This window comes from Erinaceus europaeus, chromosome 1, assembly GCF_950295315.1.
Source record: "Erinaceus europaeus chromosome 1, mEriEur2.1, whole genome shotgun sequence".
NCBI lineage: Eukaryota > Metazoa > Chordata > Mammalia > Eulipotyphla > Erinaceidae > Erinaceus > Erinaceus europaeus.
This window is the reverse complement of record NC_080162.1, coordinates 72,573,947-72,594,403: the sequence shown is the minus strand read 5'-3', so window position 1 is coordinate 72,594,403 and position 20,457 is coordinate 72,573,947. Positions and strand designations below refer to the sequence as shown.

At 49.7% G+C, this 20,457-nt stretch overlaps 1 protein-coding gene across 8 annotated transcripts in view; it reads left to right on the top strand.

Annotated features, from left to right (window-relative positions):
- LOC103113476 (tyrosine-protein phosphatase non-receptor type substrate 1) overlaps positions 1-19,040 on the top strand; it is a 49,349-nt gene extending 30,309 nt beyond the window's left edge. For 3 of the 8 annotated variants that reach the window (XM_060187551.1, XM_060187562.1, XM_060187560.1), the window contains exons 4-9: positions 964-1,284; positions 1,851-2,180; positions 4,220-4,330; positions 6,988-7,012; positions 14,138-14,189; positions 16,489-19,040. In XM_060187551.1, the coding sequence (XP_060043534.1) occupies positions 964-1,284; positions 1,851-2,180; positions 4,220-4,330; positions 6,988-7,012; positions 14,138-14,189; positions 16,489-16,755 (1,106 nt within the window). In that variant the 3' untranslated portion in view covers positions 16,756-19,040. Of the gene's footprint in view, positions 1-963; positions 1,285-1,850; positions 2,181-4,219; positions 4,331-6,987; positions 7,013-14,137; positions 14,190-15,028; positions 15,160-16,488 lie in introns of all 8 variants that reach the window. The other 5 variants (XR_009548969.1, XR_009548968.1, XM_007523025.3 and 2 more) reach the window with 5 other exon arrangements.
- Positions 19,041-20,457: the final 1,417 nt, after the last annotated feature.

Sequence of the window (20,457 nt, the reverse complement as noted above, 5' to 3'; positions counted from 1 at the left end):
TATTACAGTACTTGTTGGGTAATGGTGGAAAGTTCAGAGTCAGTCAATAAGACCCAGCCATGGAGATCTGCCTGACATGTGATTCACTGATTGTGTATGTTTTCAGAATGAAGGAGGTGCTGCTGTCACATCCTTAGCCTGTGTCTGTGCCTCTTCTGCTACTGTGGTGACTAGGAAAGGAGTAAGCTCTGGCTTTCTCAGCACTCAGTAGTCTTTGCTTCCAACTGATGGAAGAGAATAACACAGACTGGGAAACAGGCCTTTGTCCCTCCTCTTCCTGCTCCCTCCCCTTCAAATTCAACTATTGGCACAGATTTTCCTATTGGGTTATTTGTGAGAAAAATGGAAACTGTGCAATAAATTCATAAATACCTGTAGAGAGAGCTCCGGAGCTATTTAAAGTCTTGTTAAAGATTAACCTGTGTTTCCTTAATTTTATGAAGCATCTTCTGTTTTAGTCAGTTCAAAATGTTTCCCCGTCTAATGTCCCCTCCCTACAACCCTGGGTGGAGACATGTCTGCTGTCCCATTTTACAGATGAGGGGCTGGGAGGTGTTACCGTCACTCTCTAGTTCCCACAGAGGCACTGTGCCACTCCGTCCCCCACTCATGACTGTAAACACTTTCTCTGATGTAGGTGAGGTTTCCAGGGGAGGCTGCTTGGATCAGTTAATACAGAGAGAGACCGAATCAGTCATTTTGTTCCTGGCCCTAAATGGTGGGAAATCACCTGGCAGAGAAAACAGTTGGACTTTGGCCTCAGGCTTGGAATTCCTTGTCACTCTGCCCCTGATTCACAGTGCAGCTTTGGAAATCTGTGTGTCCCTCTCTGCAAATGGGCATATTGACACCCTTCCTAGAACTAATAGGATCCATTAAAAAATAGAAGATTTTTAACAGTCTGCTTATTCTTGCTCCTAATTCTCACAATCACGTTTATGTGTGTCATTGCTCCTTTTGTAGCCAAACCGTCTCCCCCAGTGGTTCAGGGCCCCTCGACAAGGGCCACACCTGGGCAGAGAGTGAACTTCACCTGCAAGTCCCATGGCTTCTTCCCCAGAAACATCAGCCTGAAATGGTTCAAAAATGGGAACGAGCTCCCAGCCTCCCACACAGACATAGAACCAGAGGAGAGTGACGTATCTTACAGCGTGTCCAGCATAGCCGAGGTGACCCTAGCTCCGGGGGACGTGCACTCCCAGGTCATCTGCGAGGTGACCCACATCACCCTGACGGGGGGCTCTCCTCTTCGTGGGACTGCCAACCTGTCTCAGACCATCCGAGGTAGAGGACCCACGCACACCCTGCCCAAGCCCACCCTGCCTCCATGTTGTAAGCCAGCTCCTCCCTCGGGTCTCCCCAGACCCTGAACTGCCTGGGATCTAATTCCCAATAGTCCTTTCCATTCCCAGGCCCCTGAATGTGCTGGTCACTCACCCCTGTTTTCAAGGCAGCTGCCAGATGGACACCTACCACCTGCCAACCTCTGTGCTAGGTGGCTTCACTGACTGACCCAACAGCAACTCTGGTTACTCACTAACTTCTGTGACCAAGCACCCATATGTTTGGGGAATTCATTTATTTTGCTACAGTTATTATCCAAGGGGTTTTTCCTGTTAACTTCACTGTTATCGCACAGGAGCTACCAGTTCTCCAGCACCTGCTGTGTGCCTGGCACAGTGCCTAGTGATCTTACTCACACGCAAAGATCCCCCGTGTTTGCACTCCTGCTGCACACCTGGCCCAGCCCTGGGGGGCTCCCTTGCTGTGGGTGGGCTCTAAAGGGTGGAGACTCTCCCCACGACCTGCCTGTCCCGTAAGGTCAGAGCTTCTGTCCTGTGCTGTTTCAGTTCCACCCACCTTGGAGGTGTCCCAACATCCCACAGTGGGCAGCCAGGTGAACATCACCTGCCAGGTGATGAAGTTCTACCCCCGACCTCTACAACTGACCTGGCTGGAGAACGGAAACATGTCTAGAACAGAAACGACCTCCATTCTGCTAGAGAACAAGGATGGGACCTTTAACCGGACAAGCTGGCTACTGGTGAACTCGTCTGCCCACAGGGAGAACGTGCTGTTCACCTGCCAGGTGCAGCATGATGGGCAGCAGGCCGTCAACAAAACCCACACCCTGGAGGTCTCTGCTCAGCACAAGGAACCGGGTACAGGTGGACCACCTGGTGAGGCCTCCATGCCAACTGGTCTGGCTCTTTATCTTCTTTTTTATTGTTGAAAGTGGCAATTTATGCATATTATAGGAAAATCTAGCAGTCTAGAAATATAATGTAGAAGTTCCAAGTGAGCTCTCCTTCCCCAAAACCTATACTCTAAAAAGGATCACTGGTAAGAGCATGGTGCACTTCTCTGCATGTTTTTTTTTAATATTTATTTATTTCCTTTTGTGGCCCTTATTTTATTGTTGCAGTTATTGTTGTTGTTGGATAGGACAGAGAGAAATGGAGAGAGTAGGGCAAGACAGAGAGGGAGAGAGAAAGATAGACACCTGCAGACCTGCTTCACCACCTGTGAAGCAATGCCCCCTGCAGGTAGGGAGCCGGGGGCTCGAACTGGGATCCTTACACCGGTCCTTGCACTTTGCACCACCTGTGCTTAACCCACTACGCTAACCCCGGATTCCCAGTCTCTGCATGTTTTAACATATATACACACAGTGAAGGAAGAAAGTAGAGAAGAGGGAGATAGTACTGTCCATGACACCCTGCTTCCTGCTTTCTCAGTTACCTTTGCTGTCCACGTCAGCCCGTCTTCCTCATCCTTCTGCTTGCTGTGACTGGGTAGATGCCCACAACTGTCTGCAGCTTAACTCAGGTGTAATCACCACTGCAACAAGTGTCCTTGTACTTCCTGTTACATGTGCAGCTATCTCTGTGGGCAGTTTGCTAGGGAGCATTTCTAGCCCAAAGTGTGTGCCCATTTAAGATAATAATATTGGTCCTTTCTAAGAAACCAAAGGAGTGTGTAGGGATCATTTTTCTCTGCCCATGTATCTCTCTTTTTCCTTCAAATGGAGCTTCAGGTTGCATTTTGGGATGACTATAGGATGTCCCACTGCTGTCATTAGCATGGCTGTGCCTTGAACTCAGCAGTCTCTTTGAATGGGTTAGACTAAAGGGTTTTTTTTTTGGGGGGTGGGGGTGTTTGTTTTTTCCCCTGCAAGGAGGGAGCAGGGAAGCTCTAAAGCAGGGTGCCTCTGATGTCACCCATGCCCGGCTTGTATAAGATTACCCTCCACTGGATGTGTTGGCAGGATGTGTGGGTTTCTACCCTGGCTCTGCTGTTGGGTGACATTGGGCTTTTCAGTGCCTCTCTCTGGGTCTCTTAGCTTTCTCAAGAAGGGGATGAGCTTCATAGACTTCCAGCTTTCATTCTTAGGTGCTAGGGACTGTGGCTACCTAGTTGGACACCATAGCTTTAGGACCTGGCTCCCAGTAAGTACCCAAGGAATACTGTCAGAAAGGATGAAAGGGTGAACTCATTGCTTGACTGCTTAATGAGTGAATCCTCAGAATTGTCCAAGTCTGTGTGTGGAGGGAGAGTAAAATGACTTGCTCAAGGTCACACACACCAGGAACATTGATTTGATCCCATGTCTCTACAACTCAGAGCCTGAATATAGTCCATAGGACTGTAATCTAGGGCCTGTGCTCTGGTCCAGCCAAGTCCTTGTCCCCATTTCAAGCACCCTGGTTTCAGAGCCCATATGCAGATGTCCAGTGTCAGATTCCAGGTTCGGAGAAACCGGCAGCCTTGGGATTTCCCAGAATGCAGTATACAATTAAATCTTGCATCCTCATTTTCCTTGTCCCCAGGGCTGTGTGACATCCCAGTTTCAGTTCAGAGTTGGGGGCAGATGTGTGGTATCATGGCGGCTGCTCTCTGGTTCACTCCAGATGTGGAGGAACACACTGCTGTTCTTCCAGTGAGTTATCTGCCCATATCCTGCAGCCAGACCTCCTTCATACCCCCACCCCTCAGCTTAGTTCTTGTGCTGCCAGTGGGTAGGCCTCCCACCCCCCCCAACCAGGGGGGAAGTGTGTGCTGACCCTAAAGCCTGCCTGGGTGGCTGGAAACATTTGTGGAGGCCCAGCCAGATGTTCGGGTTGTGATGCTTATCTAGCAGTGAGAAGGGGTGGTGGGTTTTTAACTCTCACTGCTGTTCATTTGTGTACATGAAGCCTTTCTCCCCTGTGGTCTGCAGAAAATCCTCAGAACTTGAATGGCATCTTTATCGCCGTGGGCTTGGTGTGTACCCTGCTAGTGGCCCTGCTGGCTGCGGCCCTCTACCTCCTCCGAATCCGACAGAAAAAAGGTGAGTGAAAAAAAAAGGTGAGCCTGTCCTGTTAAACCAGAGAGCTAGCCCACCAGGGAGGGTGTGCACCTTGTCATGAACCTGGCCCAGGCTTGAGAGGAGCACTGGTGTTGTCATGTCTGTCTCTGCCTCGCTGTCTGAATTAAAAAGTAGTCCATGAGCACTGAAATCATGTATGCACAAGGTTCCAGGGAGAGAGAGAGATGAGAGAGATATTTCCTTGGATTATCCTTCCCAGAGAGAGCTTTTGTGCCCAGCTCCTAGACAAGGGACTGGAAAGCATAAGATAATAACACCAACTACATTCAAGGCTATTGGGCAGATTACATGATGACTGCATGGAACATGTTAGGGGAGTGCCTGGCACAGAGCTCCTGTCATTGCTGCTGTATAAAGTCAGCACCTTGGCCTCCCTCCCAGCTATAAGTTGTGCAGTGTTTCTGATGCCATAGCCAGAGGGTGCAACCAGAACACAGACTCCATCCCCAGGTGTCATACAGTCTCAACTATCATTTTGGCTTCCCCTGTGCCTCAGTTTTCCCATCTGCAAAATAGGTAGAATAATACCTACCCTGGAGGAGAGTTATAAAACCCACAGACATAATCACATGTGAAATGACACATTCTGACACATTCTCAGACCCCGAAATATGCCTGTTCTCTTTCCCACTCTGAGAGGAGACATTTTTAAGCCAGTGCAGCTGCAACTTCTTTGACTATAAGTGGTAGGAACGCATTTCATGTCTCAAACCCAATGAAAACGCCCTTTATATAAAATTGGAATTCTGGTATTTTCTTTTATGTCACGTTCTATACTCTCTTCTCTTAAAAAGTGCTGGTTGTGACCCACCATGTGCCACAGCCTACAAAGTACAAACTGCTATCCTGGGCTGTTTTTCTGCTCCCTCAGCTCAGCCTGGCTGGGTATTTCTGTATTGGGCACGCATCCCTTCTGCACCTCCTCTGTCTCTGCCACCCAAGTTCCCTTCCCTCCTGGGCAGACTGACTGGAGTCAGTTGTGAGCACTGACTAAACCTCAAACTATCTGGGGGAGAAAAGTATATAAAAGTATATTGTTAACTGTAAACCCCATCAATTTGATCTGGAGCACATATTCAGCATATATTCACACTAAAGGGGGAGACCTAGAGCCCCCCCTTTCTGGAAGGGATCCTGCCAGGTAACCGCCCCAGTGGTTTCCCTAGAGTTCCCCCCATATAGAAGGACTCCTTGAGCAAGGAAGCAAAGTCCCTTGCCCAGCAAGGGTAACAAGCTTATCCCCTGGATGCACATTCCTAGTGACCATTAATAAGACCCCGGCTCCCTTTATAAGCTCACCCCTGGAACCATGTCTGCTCCAGGCACAGATGCACTTATGGCCATGGGCTTAGGCCTAAACTGGAACCCCTGTTCCAGAAGAGGAATTAAGGTTTGGGGAGCTGTGGACACTGCTGAGGGCCCCCCACCCTGGATCTGTTTGTGTGCAGAACCCAGCTCTTGAGTAGTGATAGCTCAGTGACAGTGACAACTAGCACTCACTCAGTTGCTCTGATGTGCCAGGCACCATTTGAACCCCAGACCTCTGCAATGACAAAGCTCATTTTACAGATGAGGAGACTGAGGGCTGTAGCACTTACTCAGGGCCTCACAGCTGGGATTAGGAGAACAGTAGGCAGTGGGGTCTCCAGGAACACCCTAGTGAGGTGCCTCCTCCCCCCACTGTTTCCTGGAAGGACCACTTATCCCCAGTACACAGTGAGATGGCCGGATTGGATTTTCACACTGCCACCTCCCAGCTGTTTAACCCTAAAGACTCACCCTTGTTTGGTGTTAAATGAGAGCAGTTACATTGGACTCCCTGCAGCAGCTGTGTCCTAGCAGTCTGCTACCCATCAGCCTCCATCCCAGTGCTAGATGCTGAGCTCCTGCTTTGGTCCTGATCACCTGAAAATCCAATACCTGCCAAGGTGCCAAGTGTTAACCCAGCAGTATGCATCCCAGCTTTGTGGTGGGCAGCCTCTCGACTGTTGCGATATAGCGAGGAACACATTTGAGTGTGCATGTTGCTTTTTAATTACAATTTGATAGCAGAATGAGAGTCAAACAGTGGCTGAACCTTGGCGGCTTCTCTGTGGGATTCCCCATAGCACAGATTGAAAAAAAAAAAATCTCTGAACCAGATGGACCCTTCTTCCCTCTCAGGATCCTTTCTTGAAAAGTGGTGACTGAAAAAATCAGTAGATGCCCAACCCAGCCTTGTGAGGCAGAAAGCTGGGCTCTCAGCTCAGAGAGGTATGTCCCACCCAGAACCACAAGAGTGTGTGTGTGTGTGTGTGTGTGGTTATGGTGGTAGTGGTGGTGGTGTTGTGAATGGATGTGAGACCCAGATAGAGGAAAAGGCTTCGGTTCCTCCTACACTAGAGGTTGCTCTTGGATCTGACCTTTCACAGCTCCCAGAGGTGGGGAGGCCAGAAATCTTGTCTTCCCTGATAGAGGATAATGGACTACACCCAGGGACGGGCGTAGGCCTCTTGTGGTTTGGAGGATAGATTTCAACAATTCATCTTAATGCCCAGGATGCAAACCTTGGCCAGAATTTTTCTAAGTGTGTTTTCAGGTTGAATAACCAACTGATTTTCGTTTCTTTTCTCTTCCAGCCAAAGGCTCAACCTCGTCTACAAGGTGAGTATGTGGCTGGGCTGTCATGTCTTTGAACTTGCTGCTTGCTTGTTCCACAGCCCCCCAAAATGGCAAAGCATGACCCACACTTGCTGACCCATACTCCCACCCAAGTCAGCATTCGTTTCTCCCCTTTGTGTGTTCACTACGCCAGCCCTGTTTTAAACTGTTGTCTCCATGAAAGGATTTGGTTTATAAGGAAGGCACTGTCCACAGGCAGTGAGGCCTTCCCAGATCTTGTTTGGACTGTGCTACCCCCAAATGCCCTGCAGATGTTGCCCCAGATCCAAGTTGCATATTTCACTCTTCCCTCCATTCAGTAAATATTTATTGAGGACCGAGACATGGGTAACCCCAGAATTCCACGTAGAACGTGTTTGCACTGTCCCCCCACCCCATGCAGCCTGAGATTTGTGCAAAGGTTGTTGGTGACATGACATCATAGCTGCTACACTGGTTTGTCTGTTCACATCTTTGGCTATTGTTGCTGAGTTCCTGCTCTGCACCAGCTCTGTTCTGAGTGTCGGGGCTGTGGCAGGAAGGAAGCAAGATGTCAGTCTTTGTTTGGTGGGAATTGGACACTGGTGAAAGCAGTGGGCAGTGAGCATGGAGTGGGGTCGATAATGTGTCCGGTGTTGACAAATCAAACATGAGGGCATGAAGGCATGAGGACTGGCAGCAGGGATGACTTGGGCAGGGTAGAAAACTTCTCTGAAGCAGGGGTGTGAGCAAGGCTTGAAGTAGGGAGTGATTCAGTGGTGAGGGCTGGGTGAGAGAGCAGAGGCCCAAGCTGGGTGTTCCAGGAGGTGTAGAGGGAGCTTGTGTCCTGCACTGAAGGTGGAAGGGAGAGAAGGGCAGGAGATGAGGTCAGGAGACAGGTCCATGTTCTCTTAGAGCCTATGCAAACCACTGTCACTAAACCAGACTTTGCAGATTGGAAAAAGTCTCCCAGTAACCCCTAGCAGAACGGAGGCAGTGCTCCCTACTTGCTTGGAGAACATTCCTACTGTAAATATGTGGCCACTACACCTGGGCAATAAATAATAACTATAAATAGATCCCAGTTGGTTGGTTCAGGTTAGATTTTGCTATCAAATGGGTTTTTACAGTTCTTTTGATTTTTTAAAAATAGCTTTGTGGATTTATGAATTGCAGAGTAGGAATGAAGCTCTAGAATAGGGAGCAGTGGCCCAGGGCCTACAGCTGTTGGGGGCAGAGGGGCTCCAGATTTTCCTCTCAGTGGTATGGGGAGCCAGAGGAGGAAAAAGGTTTGACATGTGCTTTTGTAGGATCCTGTTAACCACCATCTGAGGACCAGGCTAAAGGAAGTGAAGGCGGTCGTAGAGAAGGCGGCGAAGAGGTCCCCACTGCTGACTGTGGCCAGGCCCAGGCTGGTGGGATGGACTGAGAGCTGAGCAGAGTCTGGGTATATTTTGGTGGCAGAGTTAAGGAGAGCCCCAGCATTGGTAGGCACAGGGGACCTCATGTCCTATAATGAGGGGACCACAGGTGATAGGTGTAGCAGTGGGGAATTCCTGGGCGCTGCGGTTGCACCTGGTAGAAGCCACTCACTCACTACAGGAGCACTGTGTGTCCCTCTCTTTCCCGGCAATGTGAGCGGCAACGTGAGGACCTTGGAAGAAAGCCTTGCTTTCTGCTCTGACCTCCACAGATGGCTTCCTGGTCTGAGCCCTGGCGTTCTCCCAGTCTCCTACTCCTCTGAACAGTCAGAATCAGCACTCCAGCAAAATCAGGCTCTTCATGCCCCAGGGAGGTGTTCTTGCCTATTGCTGTGCCTTCACATCCCTCATGCCAAGAACACGCTTTCCCAAGGGCAAGTCTTAGCTTCCATCCTTTGCCTAGAACCTTTAGAGGCCCTCCGAGGCCCTCAGAATAGTCCAGAGGCCCCAAATGGGCTCTGAGATGCTCATGGTCTGACCCTGCTGACTTAGATAGTTCACTGCTGGCCACTCCCCAGTCCTCAAGTTCCTGACTTGGTCACACTGCTCCTCTTGCTCTTCCTCCTATACTCTGTGTCCTCCAGTTTTTCTCTTATCCCTTTCACAGTGGTCTCTCTCCTTGACTGTGCTCCACTCCACCACCACCTCTTGTCCTCTAGGGCCCCCCATGGCTCCAGGAACATCAGTCACAGTAGGTCCTGTGAACAGCACCCCTGGAGTTATGCAACATGGATATTAGAATGGGCACCCCTACTTTTTTTTTTTCTGGTTATTGCCTCCCCCTCCTGGGCTCAGAAGGGCAACATGTCCTACAGGGACCATGAGCTTTCCTTGTGGCCCTATGGGGACATCCCATTGTAGTTCAAGTGCCACTGCACTAACCCCCCCCCCCCCACTGTAACTTACCCATGCTGAGGGCTAGGACCATTTCCTTCTGTTCACTGCTAAGGAGCTGTGAACTGGGTAATGAAATGGGTTCTCAATAAAGGTCTGTTGAATGAAAATAAATGAATGGATGGCATCCCAAATCACTGTATGAATCCCCAATCCCCACCCCTCCTCCACTTCTCTGAATTCCTAAAACTCTCCATCTCAGTAGCTTCACAAACATGGTTCTCATAAAGTATCCCAAGTACAGGGTCTCCCGTAAACAACCCCACCCCCAAAAATGGTTCCCAAATATGGAAGGGCCTCTCTTGTTTTGTTTTTACTGTCACTGTTACTGTCTTATCTCTGCAGCTAGACAATCCATTTCTGGAAGAAAAGGGCAGTGACAATAACAATGACAACAATGGCATCAGCAGATTGCATTTATCCAGCACTTACTGTGTTCCAGGAATCACTCTATGCCTTTGCCTATATTAACCCACTGGTGATTTTAATTATGGCCAAAAAAATGTGTGGTTCACTCCTACTCCAGTGTAATTGAGCAGTGAGTGTCAAGTTTGAATGTGTAGCAGACGGACTCCTCCAGAAGGCTTGTGAGAGACATAGATAGGTTGCTGGGCTCCACCCCCAGGGTTTCTGAAGCAGCATCTGTACTTCAGACCAGTTCTCAGGGGTGCTGAGGCTGCTGTTTCAGAACCAGACATTGAGAACCCCTGTCTAAGAATGTCACTGCTGCCCCCTGCATACAGTCAGGAAACAGAGAAGTCGTGGGACATTTGCAAGGTCCCAGAGCACGTAAGTGTGGGCACTCCAACTCCAGCCCAGATTTCTCTGACGTGGTGTCGGCACTTTTCAGCTGCTCTGATGCTTCTTGCTGCCTGTTTCTTCTTCCCCAGAGAAGCCAAGCACTTCCTGCCTGTTTTTTTTTCTTTCTTTCTTTTTTTTTTTTTCCCAGTGTGAGCCTGCCAAGGGAGCCTCGAGATCACTAGCTACCTTTCATCTCTTTAAACTAAAGCGCTAGCTAGTGAGTGGTGGTGATAGTGGTCCCCCTTGCAGTGCAGGCTTCAGTTGGCCAGTTGGGATCAGACACTTTTCCGAGGATGCTGGTGTGGGCTGAGCACCTGGGGGAGGATGCTCGGGGGGTTATGCTGAGGCTTTGAGCTTGAAGGGCCCTTTGGGCTGCCAGACTGGTAGAGGGACCAGCTATTTCTAACTCCCTGGGTTAGGGACATACATGCAGAACATTGTCTGTAATCTTCCCCGGTCAGACAAAAGAAAAATGTGTCTCTGCTCCCTTAATTGGGCACTGGGGTTCATTCGGTCAGCCATTTGTTCACTTGTCAGACATTTGCTGCATTTATTGGAATATTTAGGGCTTCCCTGATTCTTTCATTTATTCACTGGCTTGAGCCCAGCTCAGGGCCCAGCCTTAAGCTGGGGACTGGCGAAGGAAAGTGAAACAGCTACTAGCCTTGGTCTTGTGCACTTTTGCCACTGTTGCAGAGATGTTCATTCATTCACTCATCCCACAGCTATTCATGGCCTCTAATGACACGCAGCCTGTGAATGGGCATTGTCTGGGCTGCAGTGATGAATGAGATGGGCTAGTCCTGCCTGCCTAGAGCACAGGGCACATCAGGAGAAAGGCTGCCAAATAAGCTGGGGGGGGGGGGTTGGTTTGAGCAGTGGGAGAAGAGTGGTGGTAATAGACTGTAATGTAGGTGGAGCAGAGCAGGAGGTGACATTTATTATGAAGGTCAGGAAGGTTCTAGCCATGGGTCTATCTGGGGCAAGGACAGATGGGCCAAGGGGAATGGCCAGTGCCAAGACTCAGGGCAGGGGCGGTCAGACAGACTCATTGATCATGAATGATACCAAGGCAGCTGAGTGGGAGGTGGGAAAGAGAGGGAGAGGGGCAGGGGGAGACACACACACACACACACACACACACACACACAGAGAGAGAGAGGGAGGTAACATTAGAGCATGGGGGTGGGGATAAGGCATTCATTCCTCCTCCGTTAGGCTTTGGAGGTTTTGATCGGAGGACTGGTGTTGCATCGCTGTGAGCCTTACATTTACCTGTGGAGACAGGCTCACAGAAAGGCAGAAAGAGAAGCAGAGACTCCAGAGGGGAGGCTCCTCAGGAAGCTTACAGCTGAGACGGTAGAGATGATCAGTTTGAGATGATGGAGTGGCTGGTTTGACAGTCCTTCTGGAGGCAGAGTCAGCAAGCCTTGCTGGGTGCTAGACATGACAGTAGAAAGAAGAGAGTTGGAGGTGAGTCAAGCTGACTTGGCCCAAGCACAGTGTACACCATTTATTAAGACAGAAAAGCCCAAGGAGAGATAGACAGACAGAAAAGCAGAAGAGAGACAGAAGACAGAAGAAAGGCATCATTGCATCGAGGATATAATATGCCCTGGAAGACAGGGACAGAGTTTTGGGGTTTGGTGAAGGTTTTCCTGAGAAAGGATGGGAGAGAAGATTAGGATTCCAGCAATCCAAGAGACAAGGAAGACTGGGCATAAAAAGCCCTGGCATGGGGGTCGGGCGGTGGCGCAGTGGGTTAAGCACATGTGGCGCAAAGCGCAGGGACCGGCGTAAGGATCCCGGTTCGAGCCCCCGGCTCCCCACCTGCAGGGGAGTCGTTTCACAGGCGGTGAAGCAGGTCTGCAGGTGTCTATCTTTCTCTCCCCTTCTCTGTCTTCCCCTCCTCTCTCCATTTCTCTCTGTCCTATCCAACAACGAATTGCGTCAACAAGGGCAATAATAATAACCACAATGAAGCTACAACAAGGGCAACAAAAGGGGGGAAAAATGGCCTCCAGGAGCGGTGGATGCATGGTGCAGGCACCGAGCCCAGCAATAACCCTGGAGGAGGAAAAAACAAAACAAAAAACAAAACAAAACAAAAAAAGCCCTGGCATGTCTGGACTGTACCCCAGTCACTTAGAGCACCTGTGCCTGGTAGTAAGGTAACATGCAAGTAAGAGAAACAGACAAGAGGCTGGGGAGACAGCATAATGGTTATGCAAAAGACTTTCATGCCTGAGGCTGTAAGGTCCCAGGTTCAATCCCCAGTTCCACCACAAGCCAAAACTGAGCAATGTTCTCATCTTTTTCTCTGTATTTCTCTCTCTCATTAAAATAATAATAATAATAAAATGGACAGGGGTAGACAGTATAATTGTAATGCCAAGAGACTCAGGCCTGAGGCTCCAAAGTCCCAGGTTCAAGCCAGAGCTGAGCAGTACTCTGGTATAAATAATAATAAATATTTCAAAAATACATATATTTAGAGAGAGGCAGACAGACACATAAATGAGATGGGACAAGGAGGCTTGAAATTTGTCGGGGAGGGAGAGTCTAGCCACTCCAGCACTGCAGATGTTTCCCCAAGGAGGTGACAGCAGAGTTGAGTCTTGAAGGAGAGAGGCTATTAGCCAAAAGAAAAATGGTTGAGGGGCCCATTCAACGACCTTATTGACCTATACCATGTGCAGCATAGAGGATCCCTTGAGACATATCTAGTGGAAGAAAAAGTGAATAAATAAGGGCATAGGAGTGAGTGAGCCGGGGGATGTCGGCAGGGTGCTGAGTTGGACTTGAACCAGCAGCAGTCAGAAGCCCCAGCAGGGTGGGAAGCCGGCTGGGTATAGATAACTCTACAAGAACATCCTTACCAGACGGTATCCCTGCTCCTGAAGGGTTGTTTCTGTAACCACGTGGGGCCTGTCATGCCCCAGAACTGCTGTCAGAGCCAAGCATTCATGCCAAATCCATTAATAACCCCTGCTGCCAAGCCCCATTGCTCATTTCTGACATTATCCAGGCTAACATCCCCCGAGTGCTTGAGAATTTCCACAGCTTTCACACAGAACCAGTGTCACTAGTTTGCTTACCACCTTGACCGTGACCCTCAGTGAGCCACACCATGACCTCCCATTTCAGCATCAAGTGCATGAGTGGCTCCTTTGATTAACCAGGACACTTGGCCCTTCTCTATTGTTAATGCTAATACCTAGAGCTGTGTGTAAGGTAGAACCTTTCCAGAAGATGGGAAATTAGAAGGAGAAAGAAAATACCACCCAAAGATCATCGCTTACAGCTTTTGTGCCTCCTCCCAGCCTTAGCCACCCATTTTTCATAATTGAGATCATTCTGCAGAGAATCTTGCTTTTTCATTTATCATTGTAATGTAATCATTTGTAATTTTTTAAAAATTACATAAACCTTTTTACATCTCTATCTCAGAGTCTATCCTAATTGCCTTAACCAGTCCCAGTTGGCAGTGCTAGCTATAGGATGTAAACCTCCCCACCCCCACCCCGGCCCTGGAACAAATGTCTTTGTGCATTAAGCTTTTTTTTTTTTCCCTATAATTTGAATTCAAAGTGGAAAAAGATGTGCAATTATGAGTCAAAAAATGAGGACACCTTCCAAGCTTTTGATTTTGCCAAGCTGATTCTCGGAAAGGCTGTACTGGTTTGTCTCTCCCAGCAATCGTGCAAGGAGGTGCCAGTTTCACCACACCTTCCCCAGCACCAAGTATTATCATTCTTCAAGATCCTTGCCAATAGAGTAGGTACAAGCACCGATAGTGTGTTGCTTAAAATCTCTCCCTAGTGGGGCCGAGCCTGCGGTCCAAACTGTTGATAAGCGAATGGCTCACCCACGTTCTCCACCCAGAGGAAGTGGATCCTAAACGTTATTCTTATCTGTTTGCATGAGCACTCAAGATAGGATATTTTTATCTGTATGTCTCTTTCCTTTTTAGGTTGCATGAGCCCGAGAAGAATGCCAGAGAAATAACCCAGGTACATTCCTTGGTGAGATGCCCTTTCTGGGAAGCTCGATAGTGTGATTTCCTTACATCTAGCGAAGTTGCAGATCTTGTTCTAAATTAAGACTCTTTCCCCAGGGTGGCAGGGTGGGAAGGTGGAGGAGCCTCAGGTTCCTACTTTTCCCCTTGGTCTTCTGTATGGCTCCAGCTTCCGCACCAGCAAGGAGAGTCTCCAGCCTGTGGGACTCAGTGCCTGGGGTGGGGCACCATTCCCAGTGAGCCCTGGGTGCCTCTGGGTTTGCTGGCAACCCCCACACTGTGTGGCTGGGCTCGACTGACTCTGTATTTGCCCCTGCCCCACTCAGCCTTAGCTGTTCCTTGTGGCCCCTGTGCTTCTCCTAGGGCCACACAGCTGCTGGGGTCTCTCTAACATCTGCTGAGGGAAAGGCCCCTCGCCGATAATTACTGACCCTAGGGCACACTCCCTCCAGCTGGCGGTGTCTCTCAGCATGGCTGAGATTTCTCAGGCAACAGAATCCTAGCCCTGCTCTTTGCCGCCTGTCTGGCGCTGTCAGACCTTGGAGGCAGAGGTCTCCGCTGTGTCTTGTAGGAGATAGGCCCTGCCCTGAACTCTGCATCAGCTGTCCTTAACATTTCCCTGGTGGCTGTCATTTCAGATGTGATCTGCCGAAGCCGTGGGGCTGGTGAAAGGCAGGTTGTGGTCTGCTGGCTTGACCAGGCACAACCCCCCCTCCCCGCCACCTCCCAGAGACCCTGGGCACAAGCTCAGGTAGTAATTAGGGAAACAAGACAACTTCTAGTCACAGAATCGGGGAGGCCTTCTCCCCGTTCAGCCTACATCTGAGTTTTTCCTACAACCTTCAGGGAGGAGGACGATGATGAGTAGAACTACCTTCTGAAAACTATACCAACTCACAGTCAGCCAGGACTTAGTGACCCCCTACTATGTGCCAGGGTGGTGAGCAGGGCAGCCACAGCCCCGCTCTGGAGCTGCAGTATGTATCCAGGCTTCCCAGTGCCATGCCCCCTCACCCCACACACACACCGGGAGGACACTGCATACAGTTGGCATGGGTTTTCCAGAGAGAAGTGAGTGTCCAGGCTTTGGGACAGAGAGGACAAGTAGTCAAACCACTGCTTTAGACCAACAGCCTTTGGTCCTTTTCCAGCTGTGTGACTTAGACCAAATTGTTGCACCTCCCTGAATCTCAGTTTCTTCACCTGTTCAGTGGGGGTAAACGATACTTAGCCAGCCTGGCTATGATGGCAAAGTGCTGTGAGCCATTAGAATGGAGACCTGTCATTGGTGCACCGACCCCGAGTCAGGCAGTGGGCAGTCTCCCTCTGCATCCGCAGCATAGGTTCTGGGAACAGGGACCATAAAGTGTAGTTCTGGGTGGGTGGTTTTAGGGGGCAGTTGTGGGGGTAAGATTAGTACAAGGAGGTATTTATGTGTGCTAGATGGCTGATGATCATGAATGCTATATTGCATATCTGTGCTCAGTTGCTACATGCCAGGCTTCTTTCTGAGAGCTTTTCTTGGATAATCTCATCCTATCCTTACACTGACCTTGACATAAGAGGCTATTTTTAGCCCCACTTTATAGATGGGGAAACCAAGGCTCAGAGATACTGAGTGCTGTTCAAAGCCCCTGGGCTAGAAAAAAAATGAGAACTGGGATTCAGCCTGCTGGGATTCAGCCTGCCAACTGCTGAGGCTTCGTGCCCTCTTAACTGGTGTCAGCTTCTCCCACAGCTCCTGTCTGCTGTTTCCCAGTCCCCAGGGCCACCCTGAGGGAGGCTGAAATCACTCCATTCGTCTACCCACTCATTCAGCAGTGAAGGACTCCTGTGCCAGCCTTGGTTTCTTTCCACATCATGGCAAATGCTTTGTGAATATTTGTTGAGTCAGTGAGTAAATGAATAAATGTCCCTACCCACCAGGACTCAGGCCCCCAAGCAGGCACCATCCTGGGCAGGAGGTGCTGTTGTGGAAAGGTATGGCTAAGATAAACAGAAAAAGGAGAGCCGTGGGCCCAGCCAAGGATGGGGGCTTAGGGTGAAACAATTCTTGTGCTGTCGTTTACAGAGTGCTTGGGGTCTCATCATGAGGAGGAGGGATGGACATTCCAGGCATAGGACAAGGCTGGTCAGAGCCAGGGGTCATGGTGACCCCTGCTCTGCTCAAAGCAGAGCTATGAGGGGAGCACACTGATGTTTAGAAAGATCCTGCAGAGGACAGGATAGAAGCTTCCAGAAATGGTACTGGTGGGTGAGCAAGTGACTTGGGTCCCTCTGAATGACATTTTTCACATCTTCTTGAGATCCAGGAAACTAATGACATCAACAATGACATCACCTATGCAGACCTGAACCTGCCCAAGGGGAAGAAGCCTGTCCCCCGGGCTGCTGAGTCCAACAACCACACGGAGTATGCCAGCATCCAGACGGGACCACAGCCCGTGCCCGAGGACACACTCACCTATGCTGACCTGGACATGGTCCACCTTAACCGGGGCACCAAGCAGCCAGCCCCAAAGCCTGAGCCATCCTACTCAGAGTATGCCAGCGTCCAGGTGCCAAGGAAGTGATGGGGACTGCCGTCTGTCCCCACCAGCCTTCCTGTTCCCCGTGGGACAGCCGTGATGAGGACAGCCAGCCCAATTCCGGAGGGTTGGGGTGGCACCAGCCCTTGAACCCAAGGGTGAGGGTGGCCCTTATCTCCCTAACCAGCTCAGCTTCCTAGCATTTCAAGGGCAGGTGTGCCCCCCAGCCTTGCCATACAGGGAGGCTGATGTTGCCATGCCAGCCAGGGGCTCCTGCCGGGGAAGTAGCCAGAGCCGTTGGGGGTGCAAGTGCTCTCACACCTCTCTCCATCAACCGTGGGTCTTGGTCCTGGTGTTAGAGACCCTTGCCTGCCTCCCTGATGCTCCACAGTCTGGTCTTCCAGGGTGAGGAGGGAGAAATGCCCATCTCCTACCCCGTCCGCCACTCCCTCCTTGGAGAGCTGGATGAAACTCTGGGCCCTATGTCCTGAGACTTAGTGAGGGCACAGCTAGCAGTCCTGGGGGTGGAGAGGACCCTCTGAGGAACCCCATCACCATCATGGACCTGTCTCCTCTTAGTGACCCACAAGGACTCCTGGAAGACTCATCACCCCAACTGTGATGCTCCATGTGTTCCCACCTTCTCTCCAGACCTGAGCTTGCCTCCTCCAGCTCGTACTAACTCCAACACCCCACTGTGGACGCCTGTAAATTATTGAGAAATGTGAAACGTGCAATCTTGAAACTGAGGTGTTAGAAAATTTTATCTGTGGTGTTCTTTTTTTCTTTTTCTTTTTCTTTTTTCCCTTTTTTCTTTCTTTTTTCTTTTTCTTTTTTTTTTTCTTCTCTTTAAAACAGCAGCAGTGTTCTCTTGACTCTGTCATGTGTTGAAGAACCTGGGTGGGTTTTGTGCAGTCTGAGGTTTGACAATAGTTTACCATGGAGGATTTTTCTTCCAACAGAAACTCAGCTCTCCCAAGTCCCAGAGCCCTGAGGACAGGGGAGAAAGGTTCTGGTTCAGCTGCCCCGTGGAAATGCTTAGCCTTCTCTCTAGGACCAAACTGGTCACTTCTCAGCTGGGCCAGGTGGCTGACCCATTGCCTTCTGTGACCCAGGGTGACAGGTTTGAACCTATTCGAAGGTCTGCCCAGGACTCTCCCAGGCAGTCTCCTGCCAGTGTGGTCTTCTGGGGACCCCATGCCTGAGCCTGCTCCCCTGAAAAGATAGAGAGGAAGATTTCCTTCCTCCTCACCTCCTCACCTCCTCTCAGCACCTGGGAGTTAAGCAGGGTGAGGATGCTATACCTGGCTGTCTTCCCAAGCCCAGCTCTCTGAGCAGATCCCTGTGGAATGAATCTTCCATTTTTTCAGACCCTACTGGGGCCAAACTGGAGTGAGTCCAAGACAGCCAGAAGGACAGGGTGGCTGTGAATCCAGATCCAGGTTGTTGTCTGTCCTTCTGTCTCAGAAGGTTCGGCAGAGGCTATGAACTATCACCTTGTGGCTCCCACCCTTCCAGTTCAATGTGGGGGCTGCCTGAATCCAGGGCAGGCAGATGATATAGGCCCTGTTTATTTGGCTCTCATGTTTTAATTGTCAGCTTTTAGAATGGAGACACTAATCTTCCCTGCCCCTGGGTCTGGTCGCATGCTGTTCAAGGATTCTTGTTCAGGCAGTCAAGGCAATAGCTGGGCTCTCCCTGACCATCAGCAGGCCCCACAGGTGAACCTCCGGTGCTCAGCACAGACCCAGTTCCCTGGGGGCCAGTGATTTGGGGTTTCACACAATGGCATGCAGGCACAAACTGAGCCAAGAGGCCATGTGAGCAGCTCTGGCTCATGAAGCCAGGGTTTCTCTGTGGCATCTGGGAGCATAGAGGCCTGGCCACCTGGCTCAGACTGTTTCCAAATTCCAAAAGGTTGGCTTGTAAATCTGACTTTCTCACTCCCTTCTGCCCAAAGAGCACATGTGCTTGAGCCCACGCACATGGACACACATTCTCACATGTATGTGCACATGGCATTTTAAAAGAATGTTTTCTTGATGCCACTCTCATTCTATTTAGGATTGGGGGAAGGGAGTAAGAGACTGAGGAAGTCATGTAAGTCAGCTTCAGCTGGGCAGCCTGAAGAGTCCCATACCTTGTGTATTGAGCCCCAGGAAAAGGAAGAGAGCAGATCAACAGTCCTGAAGGAACGTGGTTTGGGAAGTTTATTTTAAGACTGCTGGGAAGGAAACAGGCCCCATTTTGTATATAGTTGCAACTTAAACTTTTTGGCTTGCAAACTATTTTTGTAATAAAGATTTCTGGGTAACAATGACCCTGCTGTATATTGAGTGTCCTTGTCTCTGTGATCATGTCCCCCTGTCCTCAGGAGCCTGGGAGATGAGCACAAATGGCCCCATGACTAAGGTTTCCTCTATTCTTGAGTTTCATAGGCACCACCTCTATTTTCCAGGCTCAAAGGGTGTTTAGTGAAAACCAGTGTCCCCAGCACTTGCAGGAGCAGAATTCAGGAAGACACCGTGCTCAAGCCCAGCTCTGCCTTATTGAGGCTGTGAGCATCCAGACAGCCCACTGCTCAGAGACATAGGCCTGTCCCTGGAACAAAGAGCACAGAGCTATCCCCTCTCTAGATTACTGTGGAGGCTGAAGGCACTGGGCAGCTCTTGGCCAAGCAGTAGATCTTTCCTTCCTGCCTTAAACAGCACACAGTGGGGGCTGGTTGCCCCTGATGTCTTGGACAAGTGGGTTACCCTCTCAGAAATCTCACTTTCCTCTTCTGCCAAATGTGGAGGCCTAGTACTTTGGGTAGGATATGGCCAGTGCTAGTATATAGTAGGTGCTCAACAAATGCTAGTTTCCCTCCCTCCCCTTCATGTGGATGTAAAAGAATATTAATAACAATCATATTGTTAATGATGGTCCTATAGTAAGAGTACATAGTGCTTACTGTGTACCCGCAGTTTGCACTGTTTGAATCATTTAGACCTCACCACCCAAGGGGATAGACACGCACAGAGAGATGGTGCTGTTATTCAAACTAACAGAGCGAATGAATGATGTTGCTGACACTCAAGTTGCACTGACTTCTGACTTCTTTTTAGCGAGAGAAAGGGTTAGAGAATGAAAGAGCCTGTAGCACCAAAGCTCCCCCAATACAGTGGGGGCAGGCTTGAAGCTGGGTTGTGCACATGACAGAGCAACACACTGTCCAAATGACCTGTTTCACCAGCCTGTAATATCCAGCTTCTAACCACTGAGTTAACTATCGATATCTCACGTATGGGCACTGACTTTGCAAAAATACTAGCAATAATACTAATGTCAGCTATGGGAAGTGATGCCAAGTGTTTCATAGTATTAGCTAATTTTAAAATAAATTTATTAGGTTTTAATTTGATAGCACAGAGAAAAAAATGAGAGGGAAGGAGAGAGAGAGAGAGACATCTGCAGCATTGCTTCACTGCTGGTGAAGTTTCTGTCCCTCAGGTGAACCTGTGTGCTCAACCACACAACAGCCCAGCCCCACAGTATTAACTCACTTAATCCTCCAGCTGCTACCTGAGGTAGGCACTCTTGGTGTCTCGATTTTACGAAGGAGCAAACTGAATCACCATGATATTAAGTCATTTCTCCAAAGTCCCATGGAAGATCTCAAAGAATCTGGTTCTTTCCCACCATGCTATACCGGCTTGATAACTTTTCTTAACTGTCAGGGAATGGTGGTTGTGCCCACTGCAGAAA